Genomic DNA, 20727 nt, shown 5'->3' with positions numbered 1-20727 from the left:
AGTCTCTGGACTGCAGCTGAGCCTGCCCTGGAGCTCCCCCTGCATTCCTAGGTTGCACATCCTCTTTTGTCTGCTGCTCTAGAACAGGTATTCATTTAGTCACTGCTACTATCTTTTACAGAGAATTTAGCAAACCTTTACTTCCTGTTGGAAGAGCTGGGATCTTGCTTTCTGAAATATTGCACCTTCTATGCAAACAAATGGTGAGTGTTCAACCAAGTATCTCTTCAACATGTCAGGAAGTGCAGTGAACTTGATCTTGGGTTTTGTGTCACCCACATAGGTCTCAGTGTGCTAATAATTCTGTATACTTTTATTCTTACAAAACAAGAGTGAGTTCTCCGCCTAATCTCATTTATATCAAGGGTATATTTGTCGCCAGGCGTGGTGGCACACGCCTTTAATTAACCCAGCCCTTGGGAGGCAGAAATAGGAGGATTGCCATGAGTTCGAGGCCACTTGAGACTACATTGTGAAATCCAGGTCAGCCTGAGCTAGAGAGACACCCTAACCTCAAGGGGGAAAAAAAAAAGTGTCTTTGTCCTTCTGGGTACTCATACCTTGAGAAAGAATTGTCTATTCTCAACTGGACTTGCTATATATAGTTTTAAAGAATTATGATAAAGGGCTGGAGAGATGACGTAGTGGTTAAGCGCTTGCCTGTGAAGCCTAAGAACCCGGGTTCAAGGCTCAATTCCCCAGGACCCATGTTTGCCAGATGCACAAGGGGGCGCGTGCATCTGGAGTTCGTTTGCAGTGGCTGGAGGCTCTGGTGCGCCCATTTTCTCTCTTCTCTCCCTGTCTGCTTCTTTCTTTCTCTGTCACTATCAAATAAATAAATAAAAATAAACAAAAATATTTTTTAAAAAAAGAATTATGATAAAGCTAGGCATGGTGGCATAAGCCTTTAATCCCAGCATTTGGGAGGTAGAAATAGGAGGATTGCTGTGAGTTTGAGGCTGGCCTGAGGGTACATAGTGAATTCCAGGGCAGCCTGGGCTAGACTGAAATCCTACCTTCAAAAAAAAAAAAATAAAGATTCATGATATGTTTTATTAGTGGTTGTTAAATTTGTGGGTATTTTTAAAAATAAAATGGCTACATTGCTTTTAAATAGATTTCAATGTAAGATAAGATTTATATTTATATAACGTTTAATGTTTTAGCTCATTGGATGTTACTTATTTATTTATTTATTTATTTTGGTTTTTCAAGGTAGGGTCTCACTCTGGCCCAGGTTGACCTGGAATTCACTATGTAGTCTCAGGGGGGCCTTGAACTCACAGCGGTCCTCCTACCCTGCCTCTCGAGTGCTAGGATTAAAGGCGTGCACCACCATGCCCTGCTGGATGTTAATTTAGTTAGAAATAAATGATTTTACAAGGTAGTGAGCTTTTTTATTCCCTCTTGCTTGTGTGTGTTATTTAGTGTGTGGTGTGATGTGCTGTGATTTGCATGTGTATATGCGCATGCAGCACCTTTGTGCGTAACTGTAGCAGGGTGCACTCGCCTGAGCTGGCTGGAGTGGAAAGTTGGGTGTTGTGCTCTGTTGTTCTTTCCCATCCCATTTTTTTTTCATTTTTTTTAAAATTTTTATTATCATTTTCCATGTGATTATTAAAAAATATCCCATGGTAACTCCCTCCTTCCCCCACACACACTTTTTTTTTTTTAAGCCTTAGTTTCTTACTGATCCCAGATCTCGTCTTTTTTTTTTTTTTTTTTTTTTCCTTGAACCTTAGCAATTATTAGGTCTCTGCTCCCTTACTGGACTGGAGTTACAAACGCATGTGACCATGCCCAGCTGTTTATGTGGGTTCTGGGGGTCCAACACAGTCTTCTCAGGCCCTTATACTTGCACAGGAAGTTCTCTTTTAACTGCAGAGCCACCTCTTCAACCCAAGATAATGAACTTAAATTCATTTTAGTTAAATGTCTATTGTACAAAGATAACTTAAGTCTTCAACGAATGTACAAGCCAGAGATGGTGACAGACAGGTGTGACCATTTATTTTAGAAGTATATGGGTATGGATATAGAGGATAGGGTAGGCTATGGCATTCTAGAAGGATGTACCAGCTAGGAAGAGGAATGTCAAAACAAAACATAGGGCTGAGGATATGGTTCAGTGGATAAAGAACATGTGCAAGCTTACATGCTAGTTGGACTTGGTGGTCCACGTATATATCCCTGGGTTTGGAGGCAGAGATAGGATCCCTGGGGCAAGCTAGATTAGATGAACTGGTGAACTCTGGTATCAAGTAAGAGAGCCAGTATCAGTGAGAGCCCTCAAAGAAAACATCTGATGTCAACATCTGGCCTCCCACAAACATATGAACAGGCATACATGCATACTACATATACATGTACATATGCCCTCTTTCCCCTCAAGAAAAAAAAAAAAAAGAAAAAACAGCAACCATAACTCACCAATGGAGATTCAAACCCAAGCTGAAGATGTTATGGTGATAGGGTGCAGTTTTATAGACAGTGCTTCATGGCTCATCTGGGTCTACACAAGTCCTCCTATGTCCCATTGTGGATAGCAATGTGTTGATTTAGTGATTGTGGTTTAGTTTGTTTTGGTTTGATTTTTCCAGGTAGGGTTTGGCTGTAGCCTAGGCTGAGCTGGAATTCATTATGTCTCAGTTTGGCTTTAAACTCACGGTAATCCTCCTACCTCTGCCTCCTGAGTGCTGGTATTAAAGGTGTGCACCACCTTGCCCTGCTCCTAAGCCACACATTAAAGTCCCCTTCTATCTACTTCACTTTAGTCCTTATTTAGTCATTTATTTTATTTTATCTTATTTGGTTTTTCGAGGTAGGATCTCACTCTGGCTCAGGCTGGCCTGTAATTAACTATGTAGTCTCAGGGTGACCTCGAATTCACGGTGATCCTCCTACCTCTGCCTCCGTAGTGCTGGGATTAAAGGCGTGTGCCATTGCACCCAGCTTTCTTATTTATTTATTTATTTATTTTTTTTTTTTTTTTTTGGTTTTTCGAGGTAGGGTCTCACTCTAGCCCAGGCTGACCTGGAATTCACTATGGAGTCTCAGGGTGGCCTCGAACTCACTTTGATCCTCCCACCTCTGCCTCCCGAGTGCTGGGATTAAAGGCGTGCGCCACCACGCCCGGCTTTATTTATTTTTTAATAGTTTTTCGAGGTAGGGTCTCACTCTAACCCAGGCTGACCTAGAATTCACTATGTAGTGTCAGGATGGCCTCGAACTCACAGTGATCCTCATAACTCTTCCTCCCCAGTGCTGGGATTAAAGGTGTGTACCACCATGCTCACTCAACTCAGTCATTATTTAAAATTTAAATTATTAATAAGCTTTTGTTCATGTTTTTAATATTTTATTTTTTTAAGAAGATAAAAAACAAAAGCTAATGGGGGCTGGAGAGATGGCTTAACCATTAAGGCAATTGCCTGTGAAGGCAAAGGACCTGGGTTCAATTCCCCAGTACCCACATAAGCCAGATGCACAAGGTGGTACATGTGTCTAGAGTTTGCAGTGGCTCAATGCCCTGGTGTACCCAGTCTCTTGCTATCTGACTCTTCTCTCTCAACTAACTAAATAAATTTGTTATTGCAGAAAGCTAATTAATTGGCTTTGTCTCTATTTTAGAGCCATAAAAAAGTGGGAGGTTTATGGAGGGAGGCTGATCTCAGCTGGAAGGACTTCTTACCTGAAGGGGAAGATGTACATACTTTTCTCTTGGAACAGGTGAGTAAGAACACTGTCTTCCTGAGTGGTAGGAACTGGACTCCAGGGTGTTGCTCAGTGTCAGAGCACTTGCCTAGCATTCATGAGGCCCGAGATCCCACCCCCATAGCTGAAGATGATGATGATGTCAACAACGATGGCAGTGATAGTATAGATAAAGTATGAGTGTTTAAGGGCTAGTGTGTTTGGTCAGTAATAGAAGACTTAGCCTCCTGAGTACTAGGATTAAAGGCCTACACCACCATGCCCAGCTTAGCAATGAAATTTCCTTCCTTCCTTTAAAAGTAACAAACTTATTTGGTTTTAATATTTACTTATTTGAGAGAGAAAAAGAGGCAGGTAGAGAGAATGGGCACACCAGGGCCTCTAGCCACTGCACATGGACTTCAGACACATTTGCCACCTTGTGCATATGGCTTATGTGGGTACTGGGAAATCGAACCTGTGTCCTTAGGCTTTGCAGGCAAGTGCCTTAACTGCTAAGCCATCTCTCCAGGTCTCGAATTTTCTTTTCTTTTCTTTTTCATTTATTTTAATTAATTTATTTATTTGACAGAGAAAGAGGGATAGAGAGAAAAAATGGTTGAGCCTAGGCTTCCAGCCACTGCAAAGGAACTCTAGATGTATGCGCCCCTTTGTGCATCTGGCTAACATGGGTCCTGGGGAATCGAACTTGGGTTCTTTGGCTTTGCAGGCAAATGCCTTAACCCACTAAGCCATCCTTCCAGCCCTGAAATTTTTTGTTTGTTTGTTTTTGGTTTTTGGTTTTTTGAGGTAGGGTCTCACTCTAGCTCAGGCTGACCTGGAGTTCACTATGTAGTCTCAGCATGGCCTCAAACTCACAGTGATCCTCCTATCTCTGCCTCCTGAGTGTTGAGATTAAAGGTGTGCACCACCATGCCCAGTCCTGGAAGTTTCTTAAAAAAACAAAAATGTTGTTTATTCTTTCTTCCCTTTTTTTTTTTTTAGGGGTGGTGGTAGATTGGCTGACCAGGGAGCCACGTTATCATCCTGTCTCTGCTCCCCTTAGCATCTAGGTTACAGGCACATGCAGCCATGCCCAGAATTTTATGTGGGTACTCCAGACTGAACTTAGGTCCTCATGCTTGCACAGCAAGTACTCTTACATTCTGAGACATCTCTGCAGCCCTTGGCAACTGTTCTTACTAGTAGGGGCTAGAGAGATGGTTCAGTGGTTAAAGGTGCTTGTTGGCAATGTCTGCTACTTACAAAGAGTACAAAGAGTAAACCTTACATTACAGAAACAGGATTGAATTTTACCTACCCTGAGGCGCCTGTGCTTCTTCAAGAGCAGTGTCATGACCCATTGCAAGACTGCAGTTGAGAATGACTGGGAGGCAGGCAAGGCAGAGAGAACTACAGTGAGCCCATCTGCCTGTTTAGCAAGAGCCAGCCATCCCCACTGTGCAAAGCTGGAAAATCATAAAATGCTGCTGCAGTGACAGTCTTGTGTACTCACAGACGTAAAGAAGCTTGTGCCGCCCACGATGATCCTGTGTAAAGCGAAAGTCAACTGTGCCTTTGCTTCCTCCTTGGCACGATAGTTACACTAAGTACATTTTCTTCCAGAAACTAGACTTTCTAGAATCTGAAAGTTCCTGTTCCCCTGAAGCACTTTCAAGGAAGGAGCTCCCTGCAGAAGAGCTATACCAGCGGCTTGAGAAGCTCATTGTAGAAGACAAGGCGAATGATGAGCAGATCTTTGACTGGGTAGAGGTACAGAGACCACATCACCCTCTCTGCAAGAAAAAACCTCATATGAAAATCCTTTCACACCATGACAACTCCTAACTTTAATGAATTAGGGCTTTTTTTATTTTTATTTTTTTTTTGGTTTTTTAAGGTAGTTTCCTACTCTAGCTCAGGATGACCTAGAATTCCCTATGTAGTCTCAGGGTAGCCTTGAACTCATGGCAGTCCTCCTACCTCTGCCTCCTGAGTGCTGGGATTAAAGGAGTGCACCACCATGCCCGGCAGGGCTTTTATGCCTGGTGTGTACAATACATTTGAAACTCAAAATGAAAAAAAGAGGGCTGGAGAGATGGCTTAGTGGTTAAGGCGTTTGCCTGCAAAACCAAAGGACCCAGGTTCAATTCCCAGGACCCACGTAAGCCAGATGCACAACATGGCACACGCATCTGGAGTTTGTTTGCAGTGGCTGAAGGCCCTGGCATGCCCATTCTCTCTTATTCTCTGTCATTCTCCGTCTTCTCTCTCTCTCTTAAATAAACAAAATAAAATTTTTTTAAAAAAGAAAAAAACAAACTCAGAATGCTTTTCTATTATTATTATTATTGTTATTGTTATTGCTATTATTATTAGTTTTTCAAGGTAGGGACTCACTCTGGCCCAGGCTGATCTGGAATTCTCTGTGCAATCTCAGGCAGGCCTCAGACTCATGACGATCCTCCTACCTCTGCCTCCCGAGTGCTGGGATTAAATGGTTTTCTGTTTTTATACGATTTAATTCTTTTTTTAAACTCAAGTAGAAACAATCAAGGCGTAACCATTTCCTTAATCTCTCATGACTCAAATACTATCGTAGATAAAATTAATAAGCAGTTTATAAACATTAAAGCCCAAGATTAGCTTATGTTTTCAGGTTAATGGCTCTTGAAAACTTTGTTCTTTACCTCATTTGTAGAGTCTGTGTTGTGTCTGTTTTTACTTGGCTGCTATATTCCTTTAAGTCTTGTTTATGATGGTGTGAGGAATCTTCACATTTTTCAGGGGACCATAGGCAGAGAAGCAAGGCTAAATGTAATCCAGGAAGGGCTAGTCTGGTTCTCTGCCTCATGTGACCCTCTCATTCATCATCGGTTGTACTTCTGTAACCATTTCCAGGCACTGAGAAATAATGAGGCATTTGACTCTTTCCTTTTTCATAGTAGAGTGTTGCTTTAGCCCAGGCTGACCTGGAATTCACTATGTCACCTCAGGGTGGCCTTGAACTTACAGTGATCTTCTACTTTTGCCTTCTGAGTGCTGGCATTAAAGATGTGCATCACAACACCTGGCTTGATGAATTTTAAAAATATTTTATTTATCTTTTTGAGAGAAAAAGAGAGAGAGAGAAGCAGATATAGAGAATGGTCATGCCAGGGCTTCTAGCCACTGCAAATAAACTTCAGAAGCATGTACCACCTTGTACATTTGGCTTATATGGGTACTGGGGAATCAAACCTGGGTCCTTAGGCTTCACAAGCAACTACTAAGCAATCTCTCCATCCCCAGATGATTTTTTTTTTTTTTTTTAGTTTTTTAGTTTTCCCAGGTAGGGAAATTCAGTATGTAGGAAATTATCTGTAGTCTCAGGGTGGCCTCAAATTCACAGCAATCCTCCTACCTCTGCCTCCCACGTGCTGAGATTAAAGGTATATGCCACCATGCCCGGCTGCCTGTTAAGTTACTTTCATCAAACAGCCTGGACTTTAAACATTTCTATAGGATCACCATGTGCTATTTAAACCTGACCCCAGATGTGTTCTAACACTGTAGGTTAGGTGATGTGTTGTATGTTTTTGTTTTTGTATTCTCATTTCTTTTGAGACAAGGATTGGAAACCAACTCATTATATAGCCCAGGCTGGCCTTGGAAGTCTTGATCCTATACCCTTCACCTCACAAGGACTAGGATTTATCATGTGCTACCATTCCCAGCCCTATATTGCATTTAGTTGGAGTTTTGTGCTTTTGGTAGCATCCCCACACTGAACTCAACTTGCTTTTTCAGTCATTTAGAACCAGTTCCTTTATGTTTTATAGTTCAGCTATTTGTCTCCTATCCTGTACTTACAGGCATATGGACTTTGAACCAAAATGGTGCTTTTCAAAATTCCTTTGGCTCGTGTTTACCTGCCTAAATTAGATAGCATTTCTGTATATGAGTACATTTTGGATTCTTTTTTGATCATAAAATTTGCTCTCATTCTTAAGCCATCCTTGTCCTTATCCATGTTAAAGGTAAAGTGTGTGAATGGGTTGGCACACAAACCAAGCAACATACCTTCAGAGAGACTTGCCTCAGCCTTGCCTCACCTCTGAACACTGCTCTTCTTTGGCTTTCATTATGTCATGTCCATCACTCTCCTCTCTAGTTCTCTCTTAAAGCTCACTCACAAAGAGATGTCTGTCATTCTGCATTGAAATTCAATGGAATTATATCTATTTCCATCTGATATACTGTAATCAAATCTCAAAAATTAGTTTAGCATACTTCTTTTTCCTAAATTTTACTATCCCTTTCTAAAATGATTACAACATTCATATGATAATTAATTCTTGTATGGCAGCCAGGCTAACTGTCCACTAGGCCATTAATACAGTTTACTCCTGAAGTCTAGACAAAATAGGCATTAGGCTTCCTGGCATGTGCAGTACCAACACTAGATGGCTCAGGCCTTTTCTGCTTGCATATTTAGCTTTATTCCTCCTTCCCTCTCTTCCTTCCTTCCTTCCTTCCTTTCTTCTTGTTAGTTTTTGTTTTTGAGGTACTCTGACTCTACCCAAGCTGACTTGCAATTTACAATGTAGTATCGGGCTGTACTCAAACTCACGGCGATCCTTCTGTGTGTTTCACCATGCCTGACTTCATTTCCTTCCCTTACGATTTCATAGGTGACCAACATTTCAACTGTTTGATCTTTCCTTTTCCCATGTCTTACCAAATTACAGTGTTTCTACCTTTTCGTCTATATTGGCTTCATTTTTATGCCAATATTTATTCCATATATCCCATATCACCAGTTGTACTTAAAGCAAAGACAAAGGGTAAATTTTACCAAATGTAAATTCGACATAGTAAAGGTAACTCCTTAAAAAAGGAGAGACGGGTTAGAGAGATGGCTTAGCAATTAAGGCAATAGTGTGCAAAGCCAAAGGACCTCCATTCAGCTCCCAAGGACCCACATAAACCAGATGCACAAGGTGGCACATGTGTCTGGAGTTTGTTTGCAGTGACTAGAAGCCCTGGTCCACCCTTTCTCTCTCTCTCTTTCTCTCAAATAAATAAATAGGGAGAAAAAAGACAAAAGGTAAGGTCTCACTCTAGCCTAGGCTAACCTAGAATTAAAAGTGTGTGCCACCATGTCTGGCTTTCACTCTATGCTTATTCCTGCCATCCTTCAACAAGAGGAACAAGTTTCTTACCACCTTAAGGATTTGTTTAAGATTGTGCCTGGGATTAGCCTGTAACTCTATAAATGAAGATGAACCCATGATGTTGGCATACATGCATAGTCATACAGACTGAGAAATCAGTCCATGATACTTTGGAGTTGTGGTATAATTGCTGTTAGATTTGTATATTTGGCCAGATCTCTTCATATGGATTATTAGTTGAAGCATGTTATTTTTATTTTTATTAATTTTTATTATCATTTTTCATTATTTTTTTGTTTTGTTTTTAAGTTTTTTTTAAATTTTTATTAGCAATTTCCATGACTATAAAATATATCCCATGGTAATTCCCTCCCTCCCCACCCCTACACTTTCCCATTTGAAATTCCATTCTCCATCATATTACCTCTTCATCACAATCATTGTACTTACATATATACAATGTCAACCTATTAAGTACCCTCCTCCCTTCCTTTCTCTTCCCTTTATGTCTCCTTTTTAACTTACTGGCCTCTGCTACTAAGTATTTTCATTCTCATGCAGAAGCCCAGCCATCTGTGGCTAGGATCCACATATGAGAGAGAACATGTGGCACTTGGCTTTCTGGGCCTGGGTTACCTCACTTAGTATAATCCTTTCTAGGTCCATCCATTTTTCTGCAAATTTCATAACTTCATTTTTCTTTACCACTGAGTAGAACTCCATTGTATAAATGTGCCACATCTTCATTATCCACTCATCAGTTGAGGGTCATCTAGGCTGGTTCCATTTCCCAGCTATTATAAATTGAGCAGCAATAAACATGGTTGAGCACGTACTTCTAAGGAAATGAGATGAGTCCTTAGGATATATGCCTAGGAGCACTATAGCTGGGTCATATGGTAGATCAATGTTTAGCTGTTTTAGGAACCTCCACACTGATTTCCACAATGGCTGGACCAGATTGCATTCCCACCAGCAGTGTAGAAGGGTTCCTCTTTTTCCACATCCCCGCCAACATTTATGATCATTTGTTTTCATGATGGTGGTATCCCTTCATGGTAAAAGCATGTTATTTTTAAATGATTGTATTTTTAAATGTATATGATGCACAATCCTGTGTGATTGAGTGAAGAGAATATAGCAGTGAGAAGTTCCCAAACCTAAGTTTTATTTTTATAGAATATGTGCAAGGGTGCCTTTCAGTGATCTTTCTTTTTTTTTTTTTCCCATTTCAGGCTAACCTAGATGAAAGCCAGATGAGTTCACCTACATTCCTTAGAGCTTTAATGACAGCCGTTTGTAAAGCAGCAATTATAGGTAAGTGACATTTCTGAAATCAGCTTTTAACAGCTGAAATTCATAATATGCCACCTACTCATGTATTGTCTAATTTCATATTGTGTGCAAAACTTGCTGAATGTAGTTCAGTTTCTCTACAGCACATAGCGGTCTATGGACACTGCTTTGCTGTCTGAAGCGTAGGGAAAAGAACTGTAGCTATACCGAGTTCTCCAGCTCAGCAACATGCTTGCATGCTCCTTGGGTTAAATGTAGCAGTTTCTTCTTCACCTACATCATTCAAGACCACTTCTTCCACTCATAAATGGACGTTGTGTGTCCTCCTGTCTTCACCTCCTGAGTACCAGGTGTGCCACCACACCAGGTTTATAGGTTGAATATTCCTTAACCTGTTATCAAAGGAAGTTATTCTCAACAGGAAAGTCATTTTATCTATATAACTGTATGATGAAAGAGAATACAAAGTTTCTCCTATGCTTGTTGACTTTATTTTATATAAGATAGTTTTTTGTTTTGTGAGGTAGGGTTTCACTGTAGCCCAGGCTGACCTGGAATTCACTATGTAGTCTCAGCGTGGCCCTGAACTCACGGCAATCCTCCTACCTCTGCTGGGTGTGCTGGGATTAAAGGCGTCTGCCACCACACCCTGTTTAAAATAGTTTTTTTTTTTTTTTTTAAATCCAGGTGTGGTAGTGCATGCCTTTAATCCCATTACTTGGGAGGTAGAGGTAGGAGGATCACTGTGAGTTCAAGGCCACCCTGAGACTACAGAATGAATTCCAGGTCAGCTTGGGCTAGAGCAAGACCCTACCTCAAAAAACAAACAATCCAAACAAAAAAGAAGCTAGGTGTGGTGGTGCATGCCTTTAATCCCAGCACTTGGGAGGCAGAGGTAGGGGGATCATCATGATTTCAAGGCTACCCTGAGTCTACATAGTAAATTCCAGGTCATCCTGGGCTAGAGTGAGGTCCTACCTGGGGTGGGGGGGGGAGGATTTTTTTAATGTATATAAGGCTAGCATTTAACCATTGAGCTATGTATCTCCAGCCCCACCCCCAATTTCCTTTATATATTATTTTACTTTATTTACTTTGGTTTTTTGAGTTAGGGTTTTGCTGTAGCCCAGGCTGACCTGGAATTCACTCTGTAGTCTTATCGTGGCCTCGAACTCAATGCAGTCCTCCTACTTCTCTGCCTCCCATGTACTGGTATTAAAGGCATGCGTCACCATGCCCAGACTTTTTTAAAAATATTTTATTTATGTGAGAAAGATTGGATATGGCATGGCCTCTAGCTACTACAAATGAACTCCAGATGCATGCACCATGTTGTACATCTGGCTTGGCCTAGGTACTAGATATCAAACTCAGGTCCTTAGGCTTTGTTGGCAAGCACCTCAACTGCTGAGCTATCTCTCCATCCCTGAGCTGTATGTTTACATTCTTTTTCTTATTTATTTATTTATTTGGTTTTTTGAGGTAGGGTCTCACTCTAGCCCAGGCTGACCTGCAATTCTCTATGTAGTCAGGGTGGCCTCGAACTCAGAGTGATTCTCCTACCTCTGTCTCCTGAGTGCTGGGATTAAAGGCGTGTGCCACCATGCCTGGCTTACATTCTTTTTCTTTTTAAAATTTTTAAATTTTATTATTATTGTTATTTATTTATTTACTTATTTTTTGGGTTTTTGATGTTGGGCTCAGTCTAGCTCAGGCTGACTGGAATTCACTATGTAATCTCAGGGTGGACTTGAACTCACTCCTATCTCTGCTTCCTAAATGCTGGGATTAAAGGTGTGCACCACCATGCCCCTGGCTCTTTTAAATTATTTTTATTTATTTACATGAGAGAGAGAGAGAAAGAGAGTGGGCACATCGGGCCTCTAGCTACTACAAACAAACTCCAGATGCATGCGTCACCTTGTGCCTCTGACTTACATGGGTCCTGAAACCTGAGTCCTTTGGTTTAGCAGGCAAATTCCTTAACCGCTAAATCATCTCTCCAGCCCTGCTTTTACATTTTCAAAAGTATTCATTTGAGTTCCTACTTTATTTTTATTATTAATACTATTTTTTTTCTTCCTTTTTTTTCCTCAAGGTAGGGTCTCTCTGTAGCGCAGGCTGACCTGGAATTCACTATGTAGTTTAGTCTCAGGGTGGCCTCGAACTCATGGTGGGCAATCCTCCTACTTTTGCCTCCCAAGTGCTGGGATTAAAGGTGTGCGCCATCATGTATCATATATCATATATCATATATCCCTTTTTTTGAGATGTTTGATTAATGTTGCTGTTGTAGGTTGTCATAAATCTTATTACCTTTTTTTAAAAATCTATCTGTATACATATACATACATATATATAGATACAGATCTGTGGTAGGGTCTCACTCGAGTCCAGGCTGACCTGGAGTTCAGTATGCAGTCTTAGGATGGCCTCGAGTGCTTCCTGAGTGCTGGGATTAAAGGAATGCACCTTCGCACACCTGGATTAAAAAAATATTTTTATTTATTTACAGAGAGAGAGGAGGAAAGACTAGGCATACTAAGGTCTTTTGCTGCTGTGAATAAACAACTCCAGATGCATGTGCTACTTTGTGCATCTGGCTTTACATGGGTATTGGGAATGAAACCCAGGCCATTAGGCTTTGCAAGCAAGCACCTAAACTGCAGAGCCATCTCTCCAACCCCTTGTTACTATTTGATTACAATTTAAAAAACCAAATAAACCTTTTTTTTTTTTTTTTTTTTGGTTTTTCATGGTAAGGTCTCAGTGTAGCACAAGTTGGCCTGGAATTCACTATGTACTCTCAGGGTAGCCTGGAACTCGCAGTGATCACCCTACCTCTGCATCCTTAGTGCTAGGATTAAAGGCCTGTGCCACCTGCCTGGTGTGTGTGTGTGTGTGTATTATTTTATTATTTATTTATTTACAAGCAGAGAGAGAGAGAGAGAGGTGTGAGGTAGAGAGAGAATGGATCTCTTACCACTGCAAGTAAACTCCAGATGCATTAGCCACTTCGTGCGTCTGGCTTTACATGGGTACTGGGAATAGAACCCCAGCCAACAGGTTTTGCAAGGAAGTGCCTTTAACCACTGAGCCATCTCTCTAACCCAAAAATAAGCGTTAGAGGGAAATCACCACTCAAAATACAGCTCCCCTTCATGTTTTGTATCATTCTAAAAATATTTTTGGGCTGGAGAGATGGCTTAGTGGTTTAGGTGCTTGCATGCAAAGCCAAAGGACCCAGGTTTGACTCCACAGGACCCACATAAGCCAGATGCACAAGGGGGCACATGCATCTGGAGTCCCTGGCATGCCCATTCTCTCTCTTTCTCTACCTGCCTGTTTCTATATCTCTCAAATAAATAAAAATAAAATACTTAAAACATAAATTTTTCTTTTTTTTTTGCATGTGCGTATGTGTTTACGCATGCATGTTTGGTCCACAGACTCTTTCAGCTGCAAATGAATGACAGATGTCTGCACTGCTTTGTTCTGTTTTGTTTTGAGGTAGGGTCTCACTCTAGTTCAGGCTGACCTGCATTCTGTCTATAGTCCTGGGCTGACCTCAAACTCACAATCACACCCCTTTTTTTCTCTTTTAAAAGACAGAGAGAGAATGGATATGCCAGGGCCTCCAGCCCTTGCAAACAAACTCCAGACACATGTGCCACCTTTTGCATCTAGCTTACATGGGTGCTGGGGAACAAAACCTTAGTCCTTAGGCTTCGCAGGCACGCGCCTTATCCACTAAGCTATTTCTCTAGCCCCACATCACTTTCTTTATATGGCTTTACTTGTGTCCTCAGGAATTGATCTCAGGCTGTCTGGTTTTGCAAGCAAGTACCCTCAACCACTGAGCCATCTTCCTAGCCCATTTTGTGTCATTTTTAAGAGAATGTACTATTAAAAATGTCAAAGCAGGGGCTGGAGGGATGGCTTAGTGGTTAAGGTATTTGCCTACAAAACCAGAAGACCCAGGTTCTATTCCCCAGGACCCACGGGTTAGCCAGATGCACAAAGGGGCGCACATGTCTGGAGTTCGTTTACAGTGGCTGGAGGCTCTGGCGCACCCATTCTCTCCCTCCCTCCCTCCCTCCCTCCCTCCCTCTCTCTCTCTCTCTCTCTCTCTCTCTCTCTCTTCATCAAATAAATAAATAAAAATAAAATATTTTTTTTAAATGTCAAAGCAGCCAGGACTGGTATTGCAGGACTGTAATCTCAGGTACTTAGAATGTGAGGCAGGAGAATTGGAAGTTTGAGGCCTATCTCAGTAAAAAAAAACTGAGTTAGTGCTGGGAGTGGTGGTACACACCTTTAGTCCCAGAACTTGGGAGCCATAGGTAGGCAGATCTCCATGAGTTTGAGGCAAGCTTCAGACTACATAGTGAATTATAGGTCAGCTTGGGCTTAGAGTGAGATCCTACCTTTAAAACAAAAGGGAGTTAGTAAGAACATGTTTGAAAAAAGAGGAAGATAGAGGCTTGCCTAGTATATGTGAGAGCCTTGGTTTGGGATTAAATGGCGGGGTGTGTGTTTATGTGTGTAAGAGAGAGAAAAGAGAATTTTGAAATCCAGAATCTTTGCCTTGAATCCTCCCTCTCCCTTCATAGAATCATTGTCTGCTGTGCTCAGAAAATTAAATGTGTGTGCTAACTTCTTAAATGTAACTCTTGGCTCTTGTGTCACCTCCAGCTGACTGTTCGACCTTCAAAGTGGACACTGCTGTGATTAAGCAGAGAGTGCCGATCTTGCTCAAGTACCTAGACTCAGATACAGAGAAGGAGCTCCAAGCACTTTATGCACTACAAGCATCAATAGTCAAACTTGATCAACCTGCCAGTAAGTATCATGCTGTTACAATGAACCCAGCCAGTGAGTGAGGCCCAGTGATGGTTTGGGGTTTGAAGATAGACAATAAAGTATCACAACTTGGATAATGAACAGTTTTGGAAAATCTGTTTCTAATGTCTTTGTGACAAAGACAAATTCTAGCACATAGAAGGCTTAGGCAGAAAGTTCATGAGTTCAAGGCCATCTTGGGTTGCAAAAAGATGCTGTCTCAAAAATCAAAAGAGCTAGGTATGGTAATGCACCTTTAATCCCAGGCTGAGGTAGGAGGATTGCTATAAATTCAAGGCCAGCCTGATGCTCCGTAGTGAATTCCTGGTCAGCCTGGGCTGAAGCAAGACCCTACCTCAAAAAACGAAAGGAAGGAAGGAAGGAAGACAAACAAACAGGAAAGGAAGCTGGTTGTAGTGGCACACACCTTTAATCCCAGGGCAGGGAAGCAGAGGTAGGAAGATGACTGTGAATTCGAGGCTACCCTGAGACTACATAATAAATTCCAGGTCAGCCTGAGCTAGAGTGAGACACTACCTTGAACAACCAAAAAAGAAAAAAGAAAAAAGAAAAAAAGAAATAGGAAAGGAGAAGAAAGAGGAAGAAAAAAGAAAATTGAGAGATTTAATCATTGATTTAGTCATTATCCTAGGACAGGTCTAATGTCCTGTAATGGTACAGTGTGTCTTTACATGGTAACCATCAGCCACTCGGCTACTATGCCTAAGAACTGAATTGTCATTTTGCATTTAACTTATTAACCACATATGGATGTAGCAGTCACATATTAGAGAACATAACTCCAGGATATGCATGTGGTCAGTGGTTTTCAGAATCCTCAGATACTTATATTCACTGAAGCATTTTCAGTGAGGAGTTATCAGTAATTATTGGTAAGCAGATAAAGTCACCTAAACAGCCAAGTATGAGTGATACTGGTTAATGAATTAAAGATTCTAATGACTTTGTGCACACAAATGGTATAGCAAGATTTCAGAAATGCCTGTACAAGTAGTTCCTAGGTGCTTGTCATAGCTATGGCTTTGGCAGTGTTCCTTCTTTCCAACTACTTCTCAGTCTTTCTGGGAGGTCAAAGAAAAATTGAATTTTCCTGAGTGTAACTGAAGAAGTTTAAGTCTAAGTCATTTTTTCCCCTTTCTTTTAAAGCCTTTGAAAGCTCCCTTAACAGGATAGCTTCCTTTTTTATATTGCTGGAGAAAGAAAAGAATACATTTTCTACATTGTTAATTTTTTTTTTTCTCAAGCAGGATCTCACTATAGTCCAGACTGACCTAGCACTCACCCTGTAGCCCAGGTTGGCCTCAAATTCAGCAGTCCTCCTACCCAAGCCTCCCAAGTGCTGGGACTAAAGATGTGTACCAGCATGACTGACTAACAGTAATTTTTCTAATGAGATGGTCAAGTTGTTGGGTGAAATTAATACTGTATGCTCAAATTAAAGTATCTTGATAATTATCAACTTAAGTAATACTTGGAGAGATATTCCATTCTAAACTTTGTACCTTAAGAAGCATAGCTCTTTTTTCCATTTCCCTTTAAATCAGTCAGGGTTTTGAAAATGAAACATAATTTTATTTGCTTGCTAGGCTAATATAATTACAAAGATTAATCTGAAGAAAAATTTTAATATCAGTCTTAACTTTATATTTATTGTCCATTTATTTTTATTCCATAGCCTCATCCATTGATGTACATGATTAGAGAGACTGTCATAAATACTCCTTTGTTTTTTTCTTTCTTTGGTTTTTCAAGGTAGTAGTAGGTCACTGTAGCCCAGAATGATCTGGAATTCACTATGTAGTCTCAGGGTGGCTTCCAACTCACAGCAATCCTCCTACCTCTGCCTCCTGAGTGCAGGATTTAAAGAAGTGTACTACCATGCTTGGCTTTCAAAGGACATTTAAAAAATATTTTATATATGTGTGTGTGTGTATGTATGTATGTATATATATATGTGATATTTTATTTATTTAATAGAGGGAAAGAGGCATAGCATGAGAGAGAGAGAGAATGGGCATGTCAGGGCTTCCAGCCACTGCAAACAAACTGTAGACACATGTACCACCTTGTGCATCTGACTTACATAGGTCCTGGGTAATAGAACCAAGGTTCTTTAGCTTTGCAAGCAAGCACCTTAACCTCTGAGCCATCTCTCCAGCCCATATTTTATATCTTTTGCAAGTGAAGAGATACAGACATAGAGAGAGAATGGGCACGCCAGATGCAAACGAACTCCAGATACAGGCACCACTTTATGCATCTGGCTTACATGGGTACTGGGGAATTGAAAGTGGGTCATAAGACTTTGCAAGCAGGTGCCTTAACTGCTGAGCCATCTCTCTAGCCCCATAGACTATTTCTTTTAACTGTATTACAAATTGGTGTAGTATTTAGAGACCTACCTGCCATTGCATGCCATTATTTACATAGGCTTATGTTGTTTTTGTTTGTTTGTTTCGTTTTGTTTTTTCAAGTTAGGTTCTTACTGTAGTCCAGGCTGACCTGGAATTCACTATGTATTCTTAGGATGACCTTGAACTCGTGGTGATCTTCCTACCTCTGCCTTCCAAATGCTGGGATTAAAGGCATGCACCGTACCACCATGCCTGGTGAGAAGAATTTGAAGTTGTTGTTTAAATATGTTTTATTTATTAATTTGAGAGAGGGAGAGGGGGAGGCAGATAGAGAGAGCATGGGCATCAGGACATCTAGCCACTGTAAATGAACTCCAGATGCATGCACTACCTTGTGCATCTGGCTTACATGGGTATTGGGGAATTGAACCTGGGTACCTAGGCTTTGCATAAAGTACCTTAACTAAGCCATCTCGCCAGCCCCAGTTTTCCTTAAAGGAAGTATAAATATGTCTATTGGAGCTTACTGTCTTGACCACCTTTTCTTTTACATTTTTGTTTTTGAGCAATAATATAATTTTCTAATGTGAGAGCAAAACAAACTTAAAATTATGCATAGTTTTAACATTTAGAACAGAAAATAACTGTATGTTCACCAGTTAAAATGTAGATGAGGGCTGGAGAGATGGCTTAGCGGTTAAGCGCTTGCCTGTGAAGCCTAAGGACCCCGGTTCGAGGCTCGGTTCCCCAGGTCCCACGTTAACCAGATGCACAAGGGGGCGCACGCGTCTGGAGTTCGTTTGCAGAGGCTGGAAGCCCTGGCGCGCCCATTCTCTCTCTCTTCCTCTATCTGTCTTTCTCTCTGTGTCTGTTGCTCTCAAATAAATAAATTTTAAAAAAATTTTAAAAAAAGAAGTATTCTTTAAAAAAAAATAAAATAAAATGTAGATGAGGCTGAGCATGGTGGCATGTGCTTTTTTGTTTGTTTGTTTGTTTTTCGAGGTAGGGTCTCAGTCTAGCCCAGGCTGACCTGGAATTCACTATGGAGTCTCAGGGTGGCCTTGAAAGGTTCCTCAATCAGGCCCAGAAAGGGGGTCTTCTGGGTCCTACAAATCTGGCCCCATGAAATACCATCCTTTCCTAAATGGTGATGTCTGGTCTGCACATTCCTAGGTATTGGGCATTGAATGTGTGTCACTGCAAGTAAGGCTTTTTTGTCACTGTGAGTAAGGTTTTTGTTGTTGTTTTTGAGGTAGGGTCTTACTCTAGCCCAGGCTGACCTGGAATTCACTATGTAGTTTCAGGGTGACCTTGAACTCACGGTGATCCTCCTACCTCTGCCTCCTGAGTGCTGGGATTAAAGGCATGCACCACCACGCCCAGCTCTGGCATGTGCTTTTAATACCAGCACTCAGTTGGTTAAGGTAGGAGTATCACCGTGAGTTCAAGGCCAGCCAGGGCTACAGAGTGAGTTCCAGGTCAATCTGGGCTAGAGTGAGACTCTGCCTGAAAAACAAAACACAATCTAGATGAGATCGGATCTGTTCATGTTTTCCACATGAATGCTCACTTTTGTTTTTAAAGCCCACCTTTAGAAGGGAAGTTAACTTTTATTTAGTTGGTATTTTTTGGGTGCTTAGGTTGAGAGCTACATAATATGGAACAGCAGCTTCACCAGTAGGAAATAGCTAGAATTGAATAAAATAATAGCAGCCGGGCATGTTGGCCCATGCCTTTAATCCCAGCACTCAGGAGGCAGAGGTAGGAGGATCACTGAGAGTTCAAGGCCACCCTGAGACAACACAGTGAATTCCAGGTCAGTCTCAGCTAGAGTGAGACCCTACCTTGAGAAACCAAAAAAATAAAATAAAATAAAATAATGATGAGAGGGATAAAATAATCTAGGCAAGTGTTTCTACATCAGGAGTGAGTGTGGCTCATTGACCTTGGTGCTATTCTCCAGGGCATTGAATGTGCCTTCATTTATCCTTGCTTTCCTCACAACTGCAGGCCCCCAAACCAAAGGCTATTTTCACCCCTTTCAGATTTGCTACGGATGTTTTTTGACTGCCTGTATGATGAGGAGGTGATTTCAGAGGATGCCTTCTACAAATGGGAGAGCAGCAAGGACCCTGCTGAGCAGAATGGGAAGGGTGTGGCCCTCAAGTCTGTCACTGCATTTTTCACGTGGCTTCGGGAAGCAGAAGAGGAGTCTGAGGATAACTAAACTTCAAATACACAAACGAAACAAAAGAAACTATTTAAGTATTTTTTTAAAAAAGTTTCACGTCTTCGCCAATCACAGTGCAGCAAGGCCAATTCTCGCAGAAATCCCCACGTGCACGAGTGGGAGAGGGGAAAGGATTAAAAGGTGATCATGGAGGAAAAAGGTACTGAAAACAAACTTCAAACCTGAGGGCGGGAGCACGAAACCAAAATACATGTATTATTTATAGAAAATATTTTCTGTTTTAATCTTTTCTTTTTAAATAAGGACTCATACTATAAAAAACACATTTAGCAAAAAAAAAAAAAAAAAAGTTCAGAACTTTTAATTTATTTTAAGGACTGCAAATGCCAGTGTGTAATTTTTTAATTTGCAGTTTCTGTAAACAACTTGTATAATAGAAAAGCAGAAAAATAAATTTCCCTCCCATTTAATGCACCTCACATTTGTTTTAAGGCACAGTAGTTAGTTCAAATTTGATAAAGTTTGGGGTGAATAAGGTAAGAAAGATTTTTTTTTTTTCTGTCTTTGCTCCTTCCTGCCCCCTCCTGGACATCAACTCTTTCTGCCTGTCTCTCAGCTTGCTTCAGAAAATTCACATGAGTCACAGTAGTAATCAAAACATACATCTCTTTGGAACAGAAGGAAATGCTGTGGACCAGAAAACTCCAAGAATTGTTCAAAAAAGTGCTACCCTGGGAAAAGTACTCTTAATCCTTTTGAAATCTTAAAGCAACTTTAAGGCTTGTAAATACATAGAACAAATATTTAAAAAAAAAGAAATTGACTCAATATTATTTCTTTTCACTTTCAAAATATAAGGAACAAAATAAAGTCGAACATTGCAAGTTTAAAAGGAACCAAAATGACTTCTTTTGACAGCTGCTGCCTGAACGCCCTTCCTAGGAGGTGCTGTCTGGCAGCTAGTTGCCTGAGTCCCATTCTCCCCTGGGTGGGGGGACGTCTTGTGTGTCATGTGTATATTTGTTCCTGTAGTGGGAAAATGCAGGCTGCATTGTGGATACAAAGGGTGTTTGAAGTAGGTTGAAAATCCCCTCCTGGGATTTTGATGCATTCAGGATGAGAGCATGTTTAAAAAACCCCTGAGCTCCGCTGTGTACCAGGGCTCAGGAAAGAA

General features: G+C 41.0%; 1 protein-coding gene across 29 annotated transcripts in view; it reads left to right on the top strand.

Annotated features, from left to right (window-relative positions):
- Eif4g3 (eukaryotic translation initiation factor 4 gamma 3) overlaps positions 1–20445 on the top strand; it is a 312912-nt gene extending 292467 nt beyond the window's left edge. For all 29 annotated transcript variants that reach the window (XM_045149125.1, XM_012948573.2, XM_045149124.1 and 26 more), the window contains 6 exons: positions 122–203; positions 3631–3729; positions 5320–5466; positions 10085–10166; positions 14841–14987; positions 19408–20445. In XM_045149125.1, coding sequence (XP_045005060.1) covers positions 122–203; positions 3631–3729; positions 5320–5466; positions 10085–10166; positions 14841–14987; positions 19408–19589 — 739 coding nt within the window. In that variant the 3' untranslated portion in view covers positions 19590–20445. The remainder of the gene's footprint in view (positions 1–121; positions 204–3630; positions 3730–5319; positions 5467–10084; positions 10167–14840; positions 14988–19407) is intronic.
- The last annotated feature ends 282 nt before the right edge of the window (positions 20446–20727 follow it).

Source organism: Jaculus jaculus, chromosome 5, assembly GCF_020740685.1.
Source record: "Jaculus jaculus isolate mJacJac1 chromosome 5, mJacJac1.mat.Y.cur, whole genome shotgun sequence".
Lineage (NCBI taxonomy): Eukaryota > Metazoa > Chordata > Mammalia > Rodentia > Dipodidae > Jaculus > Jaculus jaculus.
The sequence above is the reverse complement of the archived record's forward strand: the minus strand, read 5'-3'. Positions and strand labels throughout refer to the sequence as shown.